General features: G+C 42.1%; 1 protein-coding gene across 1 annotated transcript in view; it reads left to right on the forward strand.

Annotated features, from left to right (window-relative positions):
- REPS2 (RALBP1 associated Eps domain containing 2) overlaps nucleotides 1-21,096 on the forward strand; it is a 138,318-nt gene that overhangs the window by 88,396 nt on the left and 28,826 nt on the right. Inside the window, exons 13-14 of the mRNA XM_077816359.1 lie at nucleotides 4,424-4,466; nucleotides 8,479-8,615. Coding sequence (XP_077672485.1) covers nucleotides 4,424-4,466; nucleotides 8,479-8,615 — 180 coding nt within the window. The remainder of the gene's footprint in view (nucleotides 1-4,423; nucleotides 4,467-8,478; nucleotides 8,616-21,096) is intronic.

The raw sequence follows: 21,096 nt of genomic DNA on the forward strand, positions 1-21,096 counted from the left end.
TCTGAATATTTGAAAACTTTATCAGGTCTCAGTAGAGCTTATAAATCTCAGTGGTTAACCATTTAGGTATTAGTGCAAATCTGGGTTTGCCCTTTTAAAAAAAATTGAAGTTTCTCATCCTTTTAATCACGAAGATATCCTTGATTAAGCAAACTGACCCCAAGGGCCTGTCTTAGCAGTTGTGCCTTAAAATTCAAGTTTATTAATGGCCCCTCAACAGCTGTGTGCCTCATTTCCGACTCTGTTTTCCTGGCTCCTTCCCAAACACTTGGTAACTGCCAGATTTCCTATCTTGCGCTCATGTTCTTGACTGATTGCTTGGTCTCCTGCATACATACTTCCCTTTAGGGAGGAAGAGTTAGTGGCAGAATGTTCATCTTTCTCTCTTTGTACTCCTGCAGGGATTTCTGAATTTCATTTTAGCAGGACTTCTGGCAGTACAGCTATTGCTTAGGGGCAGGTACCTGTCAGTCTCCAGCACTCGGGCCACACCAGGGCCAGCAGCCTCTTCATCTCTGAGTCGCCCCTCTTAGGCTTCCCGGCTACAGAGGCTGCCGCTGCCTTGGGCTTGGGCCACCCAGCTCCCCCCGAGTGGCACCCGGTTCCTGCTGCTCTCGGCCAGCAGGTGCGGGGCCCCAGCCAAGCCCAGCCCCTTGCATCTCCTCTGCGGTGGCGCCCCCCGCCCACGTCCTCCCGGGTGGCCGCAGTGGCAGCGGCCAGGAACTTAAGAGGGGCGACTCAGAGATGAAGAGGCTGCTGGCCCTGGCGCTGCCTGAGCGCTAGAGACTGACAGGTACCTGCCCCAAGCAATAGTGTAAAAAAAAAAATTGGGGCACAGCTTTTTGGTGCCCCCAAATCTTGGCGCCCTAGGCGGCCGCCTAGTTCACCTAGTGGTTACACCGGCCCTGCGTGCAGGGCTCTAATTGACATAAATAGGGAAAGTTCAGTTCTCTCTTGGAGTTGTTGATTCAGGCTGTCTGCCTGTGTTATAAACTCAGGAAGGACAGCATTTCATTGGTTCACATTTGGACGGTTTTCTTCACCATCATAAAGATTAGTAATTTGAAGCCAATGCAAACTGTTTGATTCAGCACCTTTGCAAATCGGGCCACTTATTTAGGTGCCCCTGTGAAATTACATTATTGAATGTGGGCACCCACCTTTAAAAAATTTGGTCTTTAATCATTTCCAAATGACAGTTTAAATTCTGCTCTTGTTGCTTAAGCCAAGCAAGAAGCAGCTCAGTGTGTTGCAGACTGTGTACGAGTGTTTTAGGATAGTCAAGAAATACTTGCAAAAAGAAAAGGAGTACTAGTGGCACCTTAGAGACTAACCAATTTATTTGAGCATAAGCTTTCGTGAGCTACAGCTCACTTCATCGGATGCATTCAGTGGAAAATACAGTGAGGAGATTTATATACACACAGAACATGAAAAAATGGGTGTTATACACACTGTAAGGAGAGTGATCACTTAAGATGAGCTATTACCAGCAGGAGAGGCGGGGGGAGAAAACCTTTTGTAGTGATAATCAAGGTGGGCCATTTCCAGCAGTTAACAGGAACGTCTGAGGAGCAGTGGTGGGTGGGGGAAATAAACATGGGGAAATTGTTTTACTTTATGTAATGACACATCCACTCCCAGTCTCTATTCAAGCCTAAGTTATTTGTATCCAGTTTGCAAATTAATTCCAATTCAGCAGTCTCTCGTTGGAGTCTGTTTTTGAAGTCTTTTTGTTCTAATATTGCAACCTTTAGGTCTGAAATCGAGTGACCAGAGAGATTGAAGTGTTCTCCGACTGGTTTTTGAATGTTATAATTCTTGACATCTGATTTGTGTCCATTTATTCTTTTATGTAGAGGCTGTCCAGTTTGACCAATGTACATGGCAGAGGGGCATTGCTGGCACATGATGGCATATATCACATTGGTAGATGTGCAGGTGAACGAGCCTCTGATAGTGTGGCTGATGTGATTAGGCCCTATGATGGTGTCCCCTGAATAGATATGTAGACACAGTTGGCAACGGGCTTTGTTGCAAGGATAGGTTCCTGGGTTAGTGGTTCTGTTGTGTGGTGTGTGGTTGCCAGTGAGTATTTGCTTCAGGTTGGGGGGCTGTCTGTAGGCAAGGACTGGCCTGTCTCCCAAGATTTGTGAGAGTGATGGGTTGTCCTTCAGGATAGGTTGTAGATCCTTGATGATGCGTTGGAGAGGTTTTAGTTGGGGGCTGAAGGTGATGGCTAGTGGCGTTCTGTGATCACTCTCCTTATAGTGGGTACGATAACACCCATTTTTTCATGTTCTGTGTTTATATAAATCTCCTCACTGTATTTTCCACTGAATGCATCCGATGAAGTGAGCTGTAGTTCACGAAAGCTTATGCTCAAATAAATGTGTTAGTCTCTAAGGTGCCACTAGTACTCCTTTTCTTTTTGCGAATACAGACTAACACGACTGCTACTCCGAAACCTGTCAAGAAATACTTGTTTCTTCCTTTCTCTTTTCAACCACTTTAACATATTAGCACCATTTACTGCCTGGCTTTCAGTTCAGTCTTCAGCCTCTAGAGCAGACCACCACACTCTTTAATTTTCCAAATCTGAACAGACTCCAAGACATTAGGTTACAGGCCAAAGGTCCAGAATCTGCATTCTAAGGTTCCAAAAAAAAAAAAAAAAAAAAAAGGAATTGGGAATTGCTAGTGTCCCTGACCTTTCTTTTGTGTTTTTCATGTGAGATGCAGGCTTATGTGCATTGAGGCAGTGGACTGAAGTATTGTTACATTTTCTGGAGGTATCTGTGCAACTAATGATTGCACATACAAATAAACTGTTTTTCTTATTTAGGAGAAAAAACCCAAATAGTTCTCCCCCCTCTCTCCCCAGGCTGGGTGTCATGGAATCTTAGTCTTGAATTTCCTGACTTTCACTTGCTTAAAAAAAGGCCTCGACCATAACACTGCATTGATGTAGTTCTTTATTTAATACAATAAATAATCAGTTCAAAATAGGATTCTGTCTTCTCTCTATGTCCTCATGTTCACCTCAACAAAACATCATTTGAGGACTCTGATGTCAACCTTCCATAAAGTTTTGTGGGGGGGATCTGAAGAAAATATAAATATTCTAAAAATATGGTTCACCTTGAAGGATATAAAATGAGAAGGCAAATCTTTCAAAAATTATACATATAATTCAATAGTTATCATTAATACTGTTAAAATTGGGTCATATGATTGTAGAAAACTGTTGCTAAAATTGTATTCTATGGGTGTTTCAAACCTAAAAAAAGATATTCATTATTGTTCATTGTTAATGGTAATTCCTTCTCCTCTCTTCTTTTAGTTGCTAGTAAGAGTTGGTTACACTGAGTCAGTTTGTTGATGACATTAATCTACTGAGAGATTCGTTCATAAGTGGTTTTCTTATTGAGCATTAATCACTACCAGTTGCATCTGTATATCCTCCACGCAGAGCCTCAGTCAATAGTGTACAAGCCATTCAAACAACTTCTCTTGTGAGGAAAAAGTGCATGTTTGTGGATCTACATTATGTTGCCTGCTATCTTATTTGTTCTGCATGTCTGTAAACCCCCCAACTGGTATGTGCATACAAAAGAATAATACAAGCCATTAAAAAGTCAACATTTGCCAACTGCTACCACAGATAGAGCCTGTGTAGGAAAGTCTGTGGTAAAATCAGATAGATATTGGAGTGTGGTAATTGTCTGCAAAATACTGATTTTTCTGAAGGTAACAAATAACACTGAAAGTCTCTCCCTAGTACCATCCCTCTGGGTTCTCTTTAGCATTCTATCTAGTATAACAATTTTTTTAAAAAAGGAACTTACCTATCTTAGACTTTTAAAATTGTTTACACTGGTGTAATACCCCAAGAATCTTTCTTTTGGGGAAGTAGATTTGAAAGCAAGCACAAAGTGACATTTCTCAAAATTACTTTTTGTTTAGAGAGGAGACTAATAGAAAGGGATGTACATATATAGGGAATGGTTCCAAGAAGGTAAATCATTCACTGCTGTTTTTCATGTCTCATAAAACAAGAAAAGTAAAACTGACTAAAGGCAACAAATTTAAAATCAATAAAGGAAATACTTTTTAAACAACTCTGAAACTGTGGAACTTATTGCTGCAAGATATAACTGAAGCCAAGAGTTGGAATAGCCAGTCTCAATGGGACTAAAAAAAGAACTAGAGGATTTATGTGGGTAATGAGAACATCCACTTTTACAGATGGGGAGTGAGGAGTGAAAACAATTGAATCCTCATTATTATGCAGGGATAAACATCACTCTGACATCCTCCATTTGTTTGTAATTAATTCTAACTATCTATCATTCTGCAGATAAAGAAACCTCTTCTTTTTTTAAAAAAAAAATGTTTTTAACAAGTAATCTGTTGGTTTCAGTTGTTCAGGAATCGAATACACTCAAGGCAAGACCAAGATCCAGGTACTTGTTTCTATTTCTGTCAAAGAAATATTCCCATCTGAAGAGACCTTCAACAGTGTATTATTTAAACATCAAACTGTTTAGGAGTGAAGGTGTTGGTGTTGCATTTTATTAACTGTGGTGGAAATAGAAGCCAGCCTAATGTCATGTAGGGAGATCGGTCATCATCCCATTTCAGGAACAGTCTCAAGACTTCATCTAATTAAAAGTTGCATGCTACATATGGATAGCAACATTGGACAATCTAGAGAGCACCAATAATGGCAACATCTGATGCGGCTGACTGTGTCCTGTCTTTTGAATTGTGTACTATCACATCTAACAGTAACCGGTTGGTGTGTAGAAGAACATAGTGTATGGTTCATATAAGAATGTGGATTAAAAATGAAAGCTGCTAATGTTGGTTACTTGCAGGGAATGAAAAAGGCAACTCATGTCTGAAAATATTGTGTAATCCAAAAATACAATAACTGGGCTAAGCATTGTTTTTGGCTGATCAGCATTCTGGTATGCCCACATCTTATATTCTACTTTAGGCTGTCTATTTCAGCCAGTGAGATTAAGTACTTTAGGGCTTCATTTCTTTCTCTAATGTATTGAATGTGTAATCATGAGTCTCTTCCTCATAAAGCTTATAATTAATTGAACAAAAAGGAGGAAGAGGAGGAGAAAAAAGTAGCCTGGCAGAGGAGGAGGATATACCAAAGAATAGGAGAAACTAAAAGAAATAAACGCTTTGAAATTAAACTAAAGACTGTAGAGAACAAAATTATATGCTTGACTGTTTAGAGTTTGTTTCAAGGGTTGTAGATGTAGCCTCTAACGCCAGAAGTTGTAGAAGTACTAAGCAGACTTCTCTGCAGCAGATGTATTTTTGCTCCCAAAATGACAGTAAACTGAGGGGAGGGAGGGAAAGGAATTTGACTGGTCTGCTACAGCAAAGCAGTACACTGGTGCTGCAGACAGATAGTATTTGCAGAGCAGAAGTTTGATATACTTCAGGGTTGGAAAAAAGTATTGAGAGGGGAAGAATATGAATTTATGTCTAATCAGATAGTAAAGTGAGTAGTAGAAAATTAAAACAAGGAAAAATGCACTTGGGACGGGTACGCAAAAACTGGAAATGAATTAGTCGGAGAAGAGGAACGCAAGGTTGATGTGATGTGATAAGGAAATTTTTACTTCTGGAGAGCTGAGTTTACCTTGCATAAGAAAATGTGATTTTGCGTGTGTGTGTGTGTGTGTGTGTGTGTGTGTTCTCAGTCCCTACTAGCTGTTTAGCACATGGCAGAACCACCATGTAACTAGACACAGAGAGAGTTTTTGGGTCATGAGTTGTACATTGGAATGGAATGGCAAGGGAGGGTTGAGAGACATGGCTGGCAGAGTCTGTGTCCAGGAAGATTGCACAACACCTGCACGCTTTGTGCCTAACTCAAACTGGAGCTTTTACTGTCTTAAAATTCACTTAATTGTGTTTTAAAATCATAAAATGGGAAAAAAATCTTAAATTACTTTGAAAAGAAAATCACGTGACTAAGGGTCTTCAATGGAATACTTCAAAAGTATGAAGTAAGTTCATTTTTAACCTCAGAACCCCTGTCTAGCATGTATTGCATAAAACCCACAGGCCTGTATGTGTTTGCGTGTTCCCCACTGTGCCTGATCCACAGAGGATATGAGTAAAGCTGTGTAAAGGACAGAAGTTCCATTTTGCAACGGATTTCGAGGTTTCAGAATTTGGCTGTTTCAATTAGGAACAAAACCTGAACATTTTGAAATTCTCTGCAGATGAAAATTCAAAAATTTCCCTCCCCTCCTTTTTAATTTTGTATTCTATTACAACAAATGTAAAAAATTTGGAAACGAAAAATGGAAATGTTTCATTCAAATAATGTTGCAAGAGGATATTGACTATTTTAAAACTAAAATTCCTGCAAAATAGACTGTATTTCGATTTTGATAGAACTTCATATTGTGACAGAATATGGTTCCCTTGAAGTTTATAAGACCAACTCTAGATAGGAGTTCTAACTCTTAGCCTAGTTCAATCTATAGAGATTCATGCTTTTAGTTCTGGAGGTCCCCGGTTCAATCCCTGGTGTCAGTCAATATGGTGGCCTTCAAGTACTGTAGCATTGTATTAACTCTGCAAGGCCAGATGCATTTTTGTCTCCTAGGTACTACTTTACAGTTCTTTACTGCATGAATGATAAAGTATAAAGCTGCCTATCCCCCTCCCCCCCAATATATCTCCCCTTCCATTGTTTATTGTATATATTTGAAGTACAATATTTTAAGGGCCTAATCCAAAGCCCTCTGGCTTTAATGGATTTTGGATCAGGTTTTAAAGGAGTAGGGTTGGAGGATTCTAAACCCTGGGCTGAAAAATGCAGTGGAAGCAAAGGCAACGTGTTGCATGTGAACTCTGAAACAAGTTGGGTTTTACCTCATATGTTTATTGGTTTCATCAAAAATATAAGATTGAAGTTGCCGGCGTCCAACCTGTTAACAAAGAATTGTCTACTAACTGCTGCCGATTTGGCAAAAGCTGCTGATCCCTTTACCCGTTGGTTGGAGTTTTTGCTGGTTGTAGACAAATGTTTTTTTGTCTTGCCTGCCATGCATAATGCGTTACAGTAAGTATAACACTTCATGTTGTCAGTCCTGATTTGAGTAAAGTCTGCAGCCTTGCAGAGAAAACTTGTGACTCCAACAGCAGAAAAATATTGGGCTCCACTCAAGATAATGAAACTTGTTACAAGTGTTTAGAAAATACATTGGATAGTGCACAGACAGTATCACGAAAATGGATCATTGCTCCTAAGAATAGACAGTCACATTCCAGTTTAAGGCATGGTAATGTGAGTTCAGATAGTTTTGCCCTGTTGTCCTACCACTTAATTATTAGTTTAGACCCCCAAATTACCAACTAGCTAGCTCATGGGCTGAAGGAGACTCATGTGATCTGAACCAGACAGTTCAGATTGTCTCTGCTGCAACACATTTAGGGCAAAAAAAACCTGAGCTTGTCTAGGCTGCTTGCTCAAGGAGGTACAGATTTCTCCTCCCTGAGCCAGTGAGGGCAGGCAGTGTTTCTAATACTGCCCTCCCCCAGGAATTCCATTAGAGGAGGACAGCTTTTTAATTTCCCCAATGGTCTGTTGGAACCCCATAAACAGGTGCTGTGAGGGTGAACTGAATAAGACTGGGCCCCGTTTTGGCCATCCTGCTCAGCTGCAGACCCTGGAAAGGAGATGGGGTTGTAGGCATATTGCACTGTTACAGATCCTCTCAAGGGGATTTTGCATTGCCAGCAGCCCTGTGCCCCGGTGGGTTATGCTGGCAGAATCCATCAAAACTGCAGGCTGCAAGTGGTCTCCTGCCAGGATACCTTGTTGTTTGAAGTACTATAACTTATGTTACAGTTAAATGCAACATTTTGGCTACATTTCTTTATTTTTGTGCTTTTCAGAATTCAGCCATATTGTAGGAAATAAATATCATAGCAAAAATGCTTCAGAAGCAAGTTAGCACTTTTAATATACTCCTAGTGGCAGCCAGAGCCCAACATGTTGAGAGTTCAAATTAAAGTTTATGGAGAAGGAGAGGAAGAAAGTCAGTAGAAAGGAAAGAAATTTTCACTCAGGTGTATTCAAGATAGTTACTACAATTATTCTGCTGTTGGCTGAGGTCACATGACCCTCCAAGTTAAAGGAGTGGAGCCTGAAACTATAAAACTAAAACATTGAGGCTAAAAGGCATTTTTAACACTTGTACTAATTCTGTGGCTTGAAAAGTAACCCTCCCTCTCTTTAGAGCAATAATACCCTCTGTCTGTGCCATCTAATATTATATCCCACCGCCATCAGCTGCCCTTTCAATCCATGAGGCAATGATTTTCCACTGTAAAGCTCAACTCCAGTCAATATTTACTACATTTGTATAAATGAATAGTCTAAAAATATCAGTTGATTTTATTTTCCTTTGAGATTCTTATATTTTCCTTTAGGTCCTATTCTAGCACATCTATTGAAGATACAATGAAAAAGGGGGAAGAGCCCCCTACGCCCCCACCAAGGCCCCAGAAATCACATTCCAGAGCCTCCTCCTTGGACCTAAATAAAATCTTCCAGCAAAACACACAAGGTAAACATTCTTATTGCTTATCACTCAGGTAGTACTGTGATAGGTGCTTCAGAAATACATCTATTCTAAATAGCTAGCTATCTTTAATAAATATTTACATACACAACTGTTAATGTTATCAATATATTTCTGCATCAAATGAGATATATATATATATATAGATATATATATATATATATGTACACACACACAGAGAGAGAGAGAGATGCACCAGATGTTGAGACTATTATCTTTATATATATCTCTATAGATAGATAATTTTTTTTCTTTGTTGTTCACTGAGGCTATGATTCAGGAAAGGATTTCTTTTCGGGAAAGCAGAAAGCCCCATGGAAGCAAATGGGATTTAAGCACATCCTTAAGTGCTTTTCCTAAATAGCAGGCACTTAAGCACATAGTTTAATAGCTAAAATATTGTTGTTAGAAAACATGTATGGTAGCAGAACATTATTTAATGTTATTAAACAACACAAAAAGTTTAGTATTGGTGTCAGCAAGTAGTAAAATTATACAATGCTGGTGCATACAATCTGATCTTTTCTTCTTATAAAACTGTTCACTGATGACTAAGCCTTCAAGATAACACATTTTTCAAACATAGCCCAGCAGTTTTTGCAATGAAAGAAAGCAGCTGGAACAGCTTTAGTGTCTTGAAGCAGAAGTTTTCCAAAACTGATTGAGCAAGATATCCTTAGGTACGGTTTTCTGCCCAACATCAGTTGTACAGGCCATTAGTATATTTACTCAGGGGAAAATAGGTGCATTTCTGCATAGGTTTGTACATAAAAGGATCTTGCTTTGGTTCAATAATACCAATATAAGACTTGGGGTTTTTTAAAATGAGATTACTAGCTCCTTTCTTACCACATTGTCTTTGGTTTAGCAACCTGACAAAATTAATCCTCTTTGCTAGGTTCACCGTGTATTATTTTTGCTGCCCTTGGCACACAGCATGTTGGTTTACGTGTGCCCACTTATATGTATTGTTGAGCTTTATTCATTCCTGGAAACATAATGGTATGTTTCAAGTACAAGCAAAAATGTCACTTAAATACTTACATGAATTGGCAACATCTTTCTCTCTTCTTTATGGCCTCACTTAGATAAGAAACATGCCCATTTTTTCTCCAAGGCTGTATATAATATGGTCCTGGAGAAAGGGTGTTCCAGGGGTGACCTGGTGCTCTGTCACGTGGAGGGGGGGAACATCATGGAAGGGATATTCTTGCCTTTGGGCTATTTTTGGACTCTTTTTGTAGTGGCCTTCATTTCCCAGTTTGGGTAAGAGGCTCTGAATGAGAGATTTTCCTGCTTTCTGATCACTGATAAAAAGAGCAGTTTTGCAGGCTAGGTGATGGTGCAGTGAGGAATGTTGGTGTTCCTGTTAATGGTTGCATCCTGAAGCAGCAACAGTCCCTGTTTGGGGAAAGCTGGGAAAGGAATGGGTTTGAAAAATGTGTCATTCACCAGGATTGACCTCACACTTTCAAAAGTCTCTGACACACTGCTGTTTGGGCTCCTGAAACAAGCCACAGGAGGCATACAGCTGATGGTGTTGGTGAGTGTTCTCTGTGGATACAGTGTGCTTTCCCTCTTGTGTCATTGCATGTGTTGGGAGTCTGCCTTCAGATTCTTCCTGTGGACTTGAATTTGGAAATAATATATGGAGAATAGCACGGGCCAGCAATGGGTGAAGTATTCCTCTGAATTTTGGCAGGTGTCGTGGCTTTAAAAACAGTCTGCATTGGCTATCTGCTGTCCAGCTGCTCACAACATTTTCTGCCTGTCAAATCCATTGAAGAGTTTTCTTCTGGACTGCAGTCTGGGCTAACTTCTGTGTTTTTGGCAATTATCGGAGTCCATGTTACAGCAATGCAGTTATCTTTGAAATTTAGTGCTTTTATATAGTATAGTCCGGAATGCATTTTATTCGCTGTTTAATTTCAGTTCTTCATTACAGTTCTTTAATTAATGCCTGTGTGACATAAAGGTTATTTGTTTTGGGAAGACAAGCAGCTTTGGCCAAGTACTGTAGTTGCAATCATCAATAAGATTCCTGAGTAGGTGGAAGCAGGAGAAAATATAATTACAGATTAAATGTATGTTGTATCATCTATCAAAACAGCCACATAAGTATTTACAAATGAATTTGTGACTGGCAGCTTCAGTTGCTGATTTGCTTTTGGAACTCAAGTCCCACTGAGAATATTCTTGCGGTACAAGATATGTGGAATCATTTCCAGAAAAGGCACCATTTCTTTCATGGGTGTGTAAGCAAACAGTCAGTGGACTCACTTCTTCCAAAACTACTATTGGATGTTGGTTTCAGCCATAGTAGTCAGTAACTCAGGGCCAGCATTTTGGTTGCTCTACCTCAGTCTGTGTAAATTAAATACCATGTTTTCTTAGTAAGAATTGGTCAAGGTTTTTTAGCTTTTATTTTTATTTTATTATTTTATCTTAGCTTATGTAGGTTTGAGGGCCAGTTCACAACCTACTATTTATTTTATTATTGCTGGGCAAAAAATGGAAAAAATTTTCATGAAAGTGTTTGCAAAAAATGTCCCCTTATTCCATGAAAATGTTCAAATTTCAAAAATTCTTGACCAATTCTAATTACTCGTAGACTTTAAGGCCAGAAGGGACCCTCATGATCATTTAGCTGACCACCTTCACATCGCAAGCCACAGAACCTCTCCCACCACTTCTGTAATAACTTCTGTATGTGTTATTGACATCCTCCTTCAATTGCAGTAATATCTTGGGGCTCCATCTTGCTAGGCTCTAGGCACACACAATGAAATGTTGATGTCTCCTCCAAACAGTGTACAATCTAAGTAAAATAATTCTTTTGTGGAGGAGACCCTTTAAGCATGGATCTTCCCTTCCCCATATGGAAAAGAGGGTCAGTGGCTTTCTGCAGAGACTTCTGAGGCTCTGGCAATCCACGGAAAGGAAGAGATGGGCAGTGGCTAGGGCTGGGGGAGTATGATTGGGGCAAGAGCAGGGACGTACATGGGGTTGCTCATTGTTCCCCCGCACCAGCATGCCCTTAAGAGTTCCTCACAGAAAACTAATACAACCAGAAAATGTATTTGCCACATTTCTGTGGATTTGAGATTTACCACCATCCATACTGTGAAACTCTGGGTGCCACCAGCAGCTTGGGAATGCTGTAAGAGCCATGCTGCAAGGTGGAGGGAGTGTGCCTCCATGTGGGGGGATAAAGGATGAAGCTTAATATAAAACAAGCCAGGGCAATAATCACAGAATCGTAGGACTGAAAGGGACGTTTAGAGGACATCTAGTCCAGTCCCCTGCACTCATGGCAGGACTAAGTATTATCTAGAGCAGTGGTTCTCAAACTAGGGCCGCCGCTTGTTCAGGGAAAGCCCCTGGCAGGCTGGGCCAGTTTGTTTACCTGCCATGTCCGCAGGTTCGGCCAATCGCGGCTCCCACTGGCCGCGGTTCACCACTCCAGGCCAATGTGGGCTGTGGGAAGTGGCACGGGCCAAGGGATGTGCTGACTGCCCTTCCTGCAGCCCCTGTTGGCCTGGAGCAGCGAACCGTGGCCACTGGGAGCCGCGATTGGCCGAACTTGCGGACACGGCAGGTAAACAAACCAGCCTGGCCTGCCAGGGGCTTTCCCTGAACAAGCGGCAGCCCTAGTTTGAGAACCACTGGTCTAGATAATACTGTAAAAAAATTACAGATTAAAAATCTGTAATGATGGAGATTTCACAACTTCCCCAGGCAATTTATTCCAGTGCTTAACCACCCTGACAGTTAGGAAGTTTTTCCTAATATCCAACCTAAACCGCCCTTGCTGCAATTTAAGCCCATTTCTTCTTGTCCTGTCCTCAGATGTTAAGAAGAACAATTTTTCTCCCTCCTCCTTGTAACAACCTTTTAGGTACTTGAAAACTGTTATCATGGCTCCCTCCGTTTTCTCTTCTCCAGACAAAACAAACCCAGTTTTTTCTATCTTCCCTCATAGGTCATGTTTTCTAGACCTTTAATTATTTGTGTTGCTATTCCCCAATTTATCCACATCTTTCCTGGAAGGTAGTGCCCAGAACGGGACACAGTACTCCAGTTGAGGCCTAATCAGTGTGGAGTAGAGCGGAAGAATTACATCTTGTGTCTTGCTAACAACACCCCTGCTAATACATCCCAGAATGATGATTGCTTTTTTTGCAACAGCATTACACTGTTGACTCATATTTAGTTTGTGATCCACCATGACTCCCAGATCCCTTTCTGCAGAACTCCTTCCTAGGCAGTCATTTCCCATTTTGTATGTGTGCAACTGAATGTTCCTTCCTTAGTGGAGTACTTTGCATTTGTGTGTATTGAATTTCATCCTACAGACGCTCCCCGGGTTACGCAAGACCTGACTTACACAAATCCGTACTTACGTACCAATGGTCCATCTAGCCCAATAGCCTGTCTTCCAGCAGTGGCTAATGCCAGGTGCTTCAGAGAGAATGAACAGAACAGGCAGTCATCAAGTGAGCCATCCCCTGTCGTCCACACCCAGCTTCTGGCAATCAGAGGCTAGGACACCCAAGAGCATGGGGTTGCATCCCTGCCCGTCCTGGCTAACAGCCATTGATGTTGATGGATCTATCCTCTGTGAACTTGCCTGGTTCTTTTTTGAAACCTGTTATAGTTTTGGCCTTCATAACATCCCCTGCCAATGAGTTCCACAGTTTGACTGTGTGTTGTGTGAAGAAGTACTTCCTTTTGTTTGTTTTAAAACTGCTGCCTATTAATTTAATTGGGTGATTCCTGGTTCTTGTGTTACCTGAAGGAGTAAATAATACTACTTTATTCACTTTCCCCACACCAGTCATGATCTTATAGACCTCTATCATATCCCCCCTTAGTCATCTCTTTTCCAAGCTGAAGAGTCCTAGTCTTTTTTAATCCCTCATACGGGAGCTGTTCCATACCCCTATTAATTTTTCTTGCCCTTCTCTGTATCTTTTCCAATTCTGATATAACTGTATTGAGAAGGGGTGACTGGAACTGCATGCAGTATTAAAGGTGTGGGCATGCCATAGATTTGTATAATGGCATTATGGTATTTTCTGTCTTTTATCTATTCCTTTCTTAATAGTTCCTAACATTCTGTTAGCTTTTTTGAGCAGAAGTTTTTCAGAGAACTATCCACAATGAATCCAAGAACTCTTTTTTGAGCGGTAACAGCTAATTTAATACCAATCGTTTTATATAGTTGGGATTGTTTTCCGATGAGCATTACTTTTCATTTATCAACATTTGTTGTCTACAGTAGTGCAACCTCCATTCTGATTTTAAATATCACAATGATTTTAAAAAGAAGACCCCTCCCACCCCATCCCTACTTAGGCATTTCAACTCTTCGCCATGAATGATATCTAGGATATCATCTTACTCTGTTCCATCCTTCTGAATGTAAAAGTTTATGCTGGCTTGATTCCTTGACACAGTACAAATAAAATTAAAGCAGATTTTATTGTAGAAATAATTTGGGATAATGATTATATTCACCTTTCCCCCCTACTCCAGTGGCTCTCAAACTTTTTTACTGGTGACCCCCTCTGAGTGTGACCCCCCCCCTTATAAATTAAAAACAGTTTTTTATATATTTAACACCATTATAAGTGCTGGAAGCAAAGTGGGGTTTGGGGTAGAGGTTGACAGCTCACAACCCCCCATGTAACCTCCAGACCCCCAGTTTGAGAACTCCTGCCCTACTCCCATTTTCCTTATGATTTTTGTCTTAAGTAATTTTATTTAAATTTGAAAAAGGGAGCTGTTGTTAATGAAAGCTTTTAAATGATTTATTTTAAATTAGTTATTTCCTCAGGTCTGCTGTGTAAAATTGCTATATCCCCATGTATCTGGGAATAAAGGAGTACTCTGTGACTGACCTGGTGCAGTACTACAAAATGTTTTGAGCTGTGTGTGTGTACACATTTTTGGGAGTGGTGTGAAAAATCAAGATAAGTGTTTTTTCTTTCATAGTTATAGTGGTTTAGACTTATGTGCCAAAGTGAGATAGGACTTTTACTTCTACATTTTAAAAATAATTAAGTGGGGTTTTAGCATGCATCTCCCACTTAGGTTACTGGAAGTTTCACAGTTACAGTTTTTTTGTCAGTTAGAAAATACAGTGGTTCATGCCATGTTGCTTTGTCTATATCTGTTAGCTTTGCAATATGAAGCTTTGGGGTACGATTCTTAGATGAGATACTGGTAGCGATAAGTTTCAGAGTAGCAGCCGTGTTAGTTCGTATTCGCAAAAAGAAAAGGAGGACTTGTGGCACCTTAGAGACTAACCAATTTATTTGAGCTTAAGCTTTCGTGAGCTACAGCTCACTTCATTGGATGAATCTTTATAATGCTTAAAAATAACCTGGGCCACAATCTCTGTTTTCCTCTAGTCTCCCAGAATCTGGTAAAACCAGCCCCATCTACACTCCAGCTTCCGCTGTTGCTAGGATTGGTGGAGAACTAAGGGCCCCAATTTTCCTGGGTTAGATGAGGCTACAGTGGTAGCCACCTCCTCCTCTGGACTCCTTGCCACTTCTCTTAGACCAGACAAGCCAAGTAAGAGAGCTGGGTCTTGGGCTGTCAGTTGTGATTGGCCTGGACCTTTGCATCTTATTCCCTTATCATCCTACTGAATAACTTTGCGTCCATCCGGATCGGGGAGAATGCCTCTGGTGAGCCTGTTGGTTCGCTACCATAGTTGTTAACATAGAAATGATGACATGGAAAACAATCTCTGAGTAGGAAATGTCAGAATGAGTGCCCTGATTACTTGTTGACAAGTGGAAAATAAAATCAGGGATGGGATTTGTGTGTGTTGGTTTTGGCTGCGAGTAATGAAAGTGCTGTGATTGCATAATTTTGAATTCCCTCTGTTATGTGGTATAGTGTTATCCCTGGGAAGGCCAGAGAGATAAGAGCCCATACAGTACTTATGTAGTGGCCAAGTCTCAGGATGTAGAATTAAATTCTGAAGTTTATTTTTAAGCCTTAATCTAGTTTTCAGGTTGGAGAACCTGTTTTATCTCACTTAATGTCCTGTTGGGATTAATAGACCTTTCTGATTGCCAGAATAAGGCTGAGAAATGGCCTGGACGCCTGCCATGCTGATAGTTCACCATGAAGTACAGATATGCTAAATGCAGAGTGATGATTTTAGTAGTGAAAGCACTATCGTTCTCTGTGTGGGAAAATACATTCACCCTGAATATAGTATTTTATATAGATACTTGATGCACTTAAGCTTCTTTCACTGGTACACACAAGCTACTTTGATCATGATATTTTTTTTTTTTTTAAGATTTAAAGTATGCTGCTCATTCTAATATCAATGTCGCGAAGTCACTGAATAGTGAGGCAAACTCTATGCAAACTGTGGTAGAAATAGCTTTTTAGGACTTGGACACCAAGGCCCCAATCCTCCAGAATTTACTCCTCCTTCCTGCATGAAGAAAATCTGTGGACTCCAGCAGCTCTGGATGCAGCAGAACTCATCAGGCATAATTCCAGGAACGTGCTGCATCTCTCGCATACCTCATAATTGTGCTCCATATTAGCTCACTGTGCTTTAATGTACAGAGGCTTTTCTGGCGTGAGGAGGAAGGAGGACATGGGAGTGGGCTAGAAGGTAGGTGGGTTAGGATAGGACTAATGGATCCAGTGGCCATTTCTACCTCACCACAACTTGTGGAATGGGGAGAAGAGAGTGAAGCAGTCTTGGGGGCTGCTGCACCCTTAAGGTGTGATTGAGCAGCCTAAGGGAAGGATTACTGCTTCTTCGAGAAATGGTCCATATTGCATTCCACTGCGTGTTAGTCATGCGCACCACGTGCCTGGAGTTGGAGAATTTGAAAGTAGTGTCTGTTGGTCCACATATGCGCCCTGACTCGCTGCGTGCTTCTGTCTGAGGGAAAAAAGGACGGGGCGGACTGACCATATCTCCAGCTCTTTCTCAGCGCCACATGGTCCGGGTCGGAGCCTTCAGTGTAATGGTCTCTGACGCAGTTTTAATAATTACAGTTACAAATAGTTTTATCAGTTTTAGCTGTAGTTTTAGTGGGTTTATTTCTTTCCTAGTTTTAGTAGTTACTAGTTTTAACAGTTAGACTAGAGCAGACTTGGGGGATTTACCTGCCCCTGCCCCCTGCAGAACTCCGGGCTTCAGACTCTGTGCTTCTTGCCCGCAATCCTTCTCCGTAACTGACAAACACCAATGCTGCCTCTACTTCCTGGGAGAAGCTCGCACCGCGGCTATGTGCGGTATTTGCCAGTCCTTTCCCAGCTGCACCCAAGAAGGCTAAGCACTTTGTCTCTGGAGGCATCAAATGGAGGTGGCCATGAGACCACATTCAGACCCAAGTAGGGGAACCCCCCCTGTACATTTAGCTTGATTCAGCAAGGAGTGTGCCTCCTGCTGTTATGTCTGACTCCGGTGCTGATGGACCCACCCCCAAAGGCCCAATGGCAGAGAGCCTAGTCAGGAGATTAGGAAGCACTCCAATAAGCATGGAACTAGGTCTTCCTCCAAATCAGAGAAACTGGACATTCCCTCCACCAGCTCAGCCCAAGGGAACACAGCATGTTCCGAGTCCCACAGGCATGAGATGAAGACCCATGAACAATGGGATCCGTGGGTTCCGGGCGGTGAACTGTCATACTGCCATCTCTGGCACTTCACACAACGTGAGACCCTCCTGCACCAGGAAAGACTTCAGCGCTGCTACTGGCAACTGGAAAAGAGAGCGTGCCCGCTAAACTAGGGAGATCCCAATGTGACTGCACCCCAAGATGTCTTCACCTTACTGGATCCAGAGTCTCTTCCTCCATTTGGTCCTCCCACTTACAGAGAACTCAAGTCCCTGCCACTGGATATGCCTACGGTATGGCCTCCTCACATGTGTCATGCGCTCCTTGATCGGCACCAATGGTACTGCTACTGGTACCGGAGTCCGCCTTTTCCTCTTCCGATGAATTGGAACTGGGGGAAGAACCGTCTCTACCACACCACTCCATCACGTAGACTGACACCCATGGGAGCAACTACCTCCTCACCTTCCCAGAAGCCACTGGTGCCCCACGCCATGAGGACTCCTGCAACCTCCTGTTGATCCTCCTTATTGGCCATGTTGGGGACCCTGAGCACAGTATCCTCCTTTGGAGCCCACCCAGTCTTCAAGAGTCGCCACCTGTTTCTTCCCCACCCCTCCTCTGAGGGATCCATCAGGCATGCCCATGGATCCAATAACAGAGGAAGAATTTTATACCCCAATTCTGGCAGTTCTGCTGGAGCCAGCTAGATTCCCATCCTCATCGCTGAACGAAGCTGTGACTACATCATCCCTTTCCCTACTGGATTACTTCAATTTCAAAATCTTTTACAGGGTATTGTGGGGGGAACTCCACATTCCTCTGGAAGAGATCCAAGGCACTCAGCATAAGCTTCTGGACGTTCTTCACGCTTTGGGACTGACAAGATTAGCACTACCAATCAATGGAGCTATACTGGAGCCAGCCAGGACAGTCTGACACACTTCTGACACATGTACCACCACCCTTAAAGGAATAGAGAGATGCTACTATGTCCTGGCCAAAGGCTCAGAATTCCTCTTCTCCCACCCAGCTCCAAACTCACTGGTAGTTCAGGCTACTGCAGAAATGGCTAAACAACAAACACACTCGATCCACACCTGCGGACAAGGAAGGGAAGTGTCTGTATCTACTGGGGAGAAAAGTAATCTTTTCCTCCAGTTTACAATTCAGGACAGCCAATCATCAAGCGTTGTTGGCTCAGTATGACTTCCTGAATTATGCTAAATTAGAGGAATTTGCTAAGACCGTGCCCGTTTTCAGGCCCTTGGCAAGGAAGGGAAACTCATAGCGAGAACTGCCCTACAATCCACAGTGGATGTGGCTGATGCTTCTTCCAGGGCCATGGCTACAACCATCGTGTTGTGTCGAGTCTTGGCTTCTTGCTTTTGTTTTTTCTAGGGAGGTCCAGAACACAATAGAGGATCTCCCTTTTGATGAATCCCATCTCTTTAACCAGAAGACAAATGAGTGTTTGCATACACTAAAAGACTCTAGGGCTACTCTTTGCTCGTTGGACATCTACACTTCTGCCTCGAAATGAAAGTCCCACTGCCTGTCATCCACACAGAGGTACAGGTCTCCACAGTTTTACCAACATAGACCCTATGAACCTCCATGCAAGCAACAAAAGGTCCAAAGGTCTCGTTTCTCTGGGACCTCCCTCAGGCTTCAGTCTCAAACCCAACCCAAACCAAGAGGTATTTTTGATGTAACTTCTTGATGTGAGCTCGAGAGCTGCCAACCACGTGAGCCTAACACCTCACGACCCTTTGACTCCTTTCGGGGGTTATTTAGCACTCTTTTTTCACACTTGGAGTGCAATAACAAGGGACAAATGAGTGCTGAATATCATCCGCCTTGGAGATATGATTGAGTTTGTAATGCTCCAAGACCCTTTGCCCCATCCCCTTTTGGGGACCACTCTCATGACAGTTTTTTCACCCAAGAACTGAATGCCTTATTACAACAAGGATTGGGATTAGCAACCTCCCCTTTTGAACCAATGATGTCTTGATCCATGTCCCTCCTCTCCATGAAGGTCGCCTTTTTTGTTGCTATCACTTCAGTGAGAAGAGTTGGGGAACTCAGAGCTATAATGGTGGACACGCCATTTACAGTATTTCACGAGGATAAGGTCTTTTTATGCTTACACCCAAAATTTTACCAAAGGTGATCTCCCAGTTTCATATTAACCAATCCATTCACTTACTGTTTTCTTCCAGAAACTGCATGTGTCTGCAGAAGAATGTAGACTCCATTCCCTCAATGTCCGATGAGGTCAGGCCTTTTACCTGCAGAGAACACAAACAATCAGGAAGTCCCCTAGACTGTTTGTTGTGGTAGCAGAGAGAATTGGGACAGGCCATATCCACCTAGAGAATCTCCAAATGGATTTCTGGCTGCATTAAACTCTGCTACCAGCTGTCGAACATACCTCCCACCACAGGGGTACAGCTTCACTCCACTAGACCTGAAGCAATGACCATGGCATGTTCCTCTCATAGACATACGTAGAGCAGCCACATGGAGTTCTGTCCATACATCTGCAACACAGTATGCCTTGTTACAGGACTCAGCAGTGCATGTCTCCTTTGGCACGGTGGTTCTCCGCATGACCCTTCCATCCCCATCCTTGCACCCTCCTCCAACTTAGGTCCTGCTTGTCAGTCACCCCCAGTGGAATATCATAGGGAGGATCACTCAAAGAAGAAGAGGAGGTACTTATCTGTAACTGAGGGTCTTTGAGATGTGTGGTCCCTATCTGTATTCCACTTCCCGCCCTCCTTCTCCTCTGCTTTGGATCTGTCAGATTCACCGTGGAAAAGGAACTGGAGACGTGGTCAATTCGCCTCACCCTTTGTCGCCTCAGACGGAAGCACAAGGTGAGTCAGGGTGCATGTATGAATCAGTGGACACTACTTTCAAATTCTCCTTCTCAGGGCATATGATGCGCATCTGTAACCCCAGTGGAATACAGATAGGGATCACATAGCTCAAAGAACATCCAGTTATGGTAAGTAACCTCTTCTTTTCCAGTTACTTGCTGCCGCTTTCTATGAAAGAAGCCTGATATTTGTGTTCACCTTGGAAAGAACTGTTTGCTGTGCTAGCTTATACTTCCAAAGAACACACAACAATTCCATCTTTAACAGACAGAACCCAACACTGACAAACCCTGTGTAGACTGGTTTCCAAGAAAGGCTGTCCTTCCAGAGTCATCTACAATTACAGGACAGCTGCTGAAATGTGCAAAAATGTATTTGTTTTATAGCATGCTCGTTTTTTAGGGGAATGACACCTAAGTGTGTCATTAACACACTTTTCATTGCCTCTTTGGGAAAAAACAATGCATGTTTTTTATAAGAAGTTATTACTTTTCAAAAGTCAGCTGACTCCAAATCTTCTCTGGCAATTGTGCTAACATAAGCATGATTTCCTTCTAACGACAGGCCATAGATGTTCTGAAACAGCAGGGATTTTATGAATATTTCATGAATAGCTTAAGTTAGAATTTGTAGGATTAAAAAAAGAGGAAACTGGGTCAAATTCGCATGGTTAAGTATCTCACTAGCTTAAAATACTAAACTCTCAAATGTGGCATATTTTAAAAGCTGAAATAAGATGCTCTGTGCTCTACTTGACCACTTCAGTGTGAAGTAATTTTAATAAGGAAGGTTGTGTGGACCATTCTGGCAGTGTTGTGGGGTACCAAGTACAAGTTCTGAGCTTGGGAGCAACTTCAGAACATGCTTTCCCTGTTGGGCAAACTAATTTCCTTGGTATAGAATATCATCATTTCTCTGAGGATCAAGCGTATCACTGGGATAGAGTGATGGGTGTTGGGGGATACAGA

Source organism: Eretmochelys imbricata, chromosome 1 (genome assembly GCF_965152235.1).
Source record: "Eretmochelys imbricata isolate rEreImb1 chromosome 1, rEreImb1.hap1, whole genome shotgun sequence".
NCBI lineage: Eukaryota > Metazoa > Chordata > Testudines > Cheloniidae > Eretmochelys > Eretmochelys imbricata.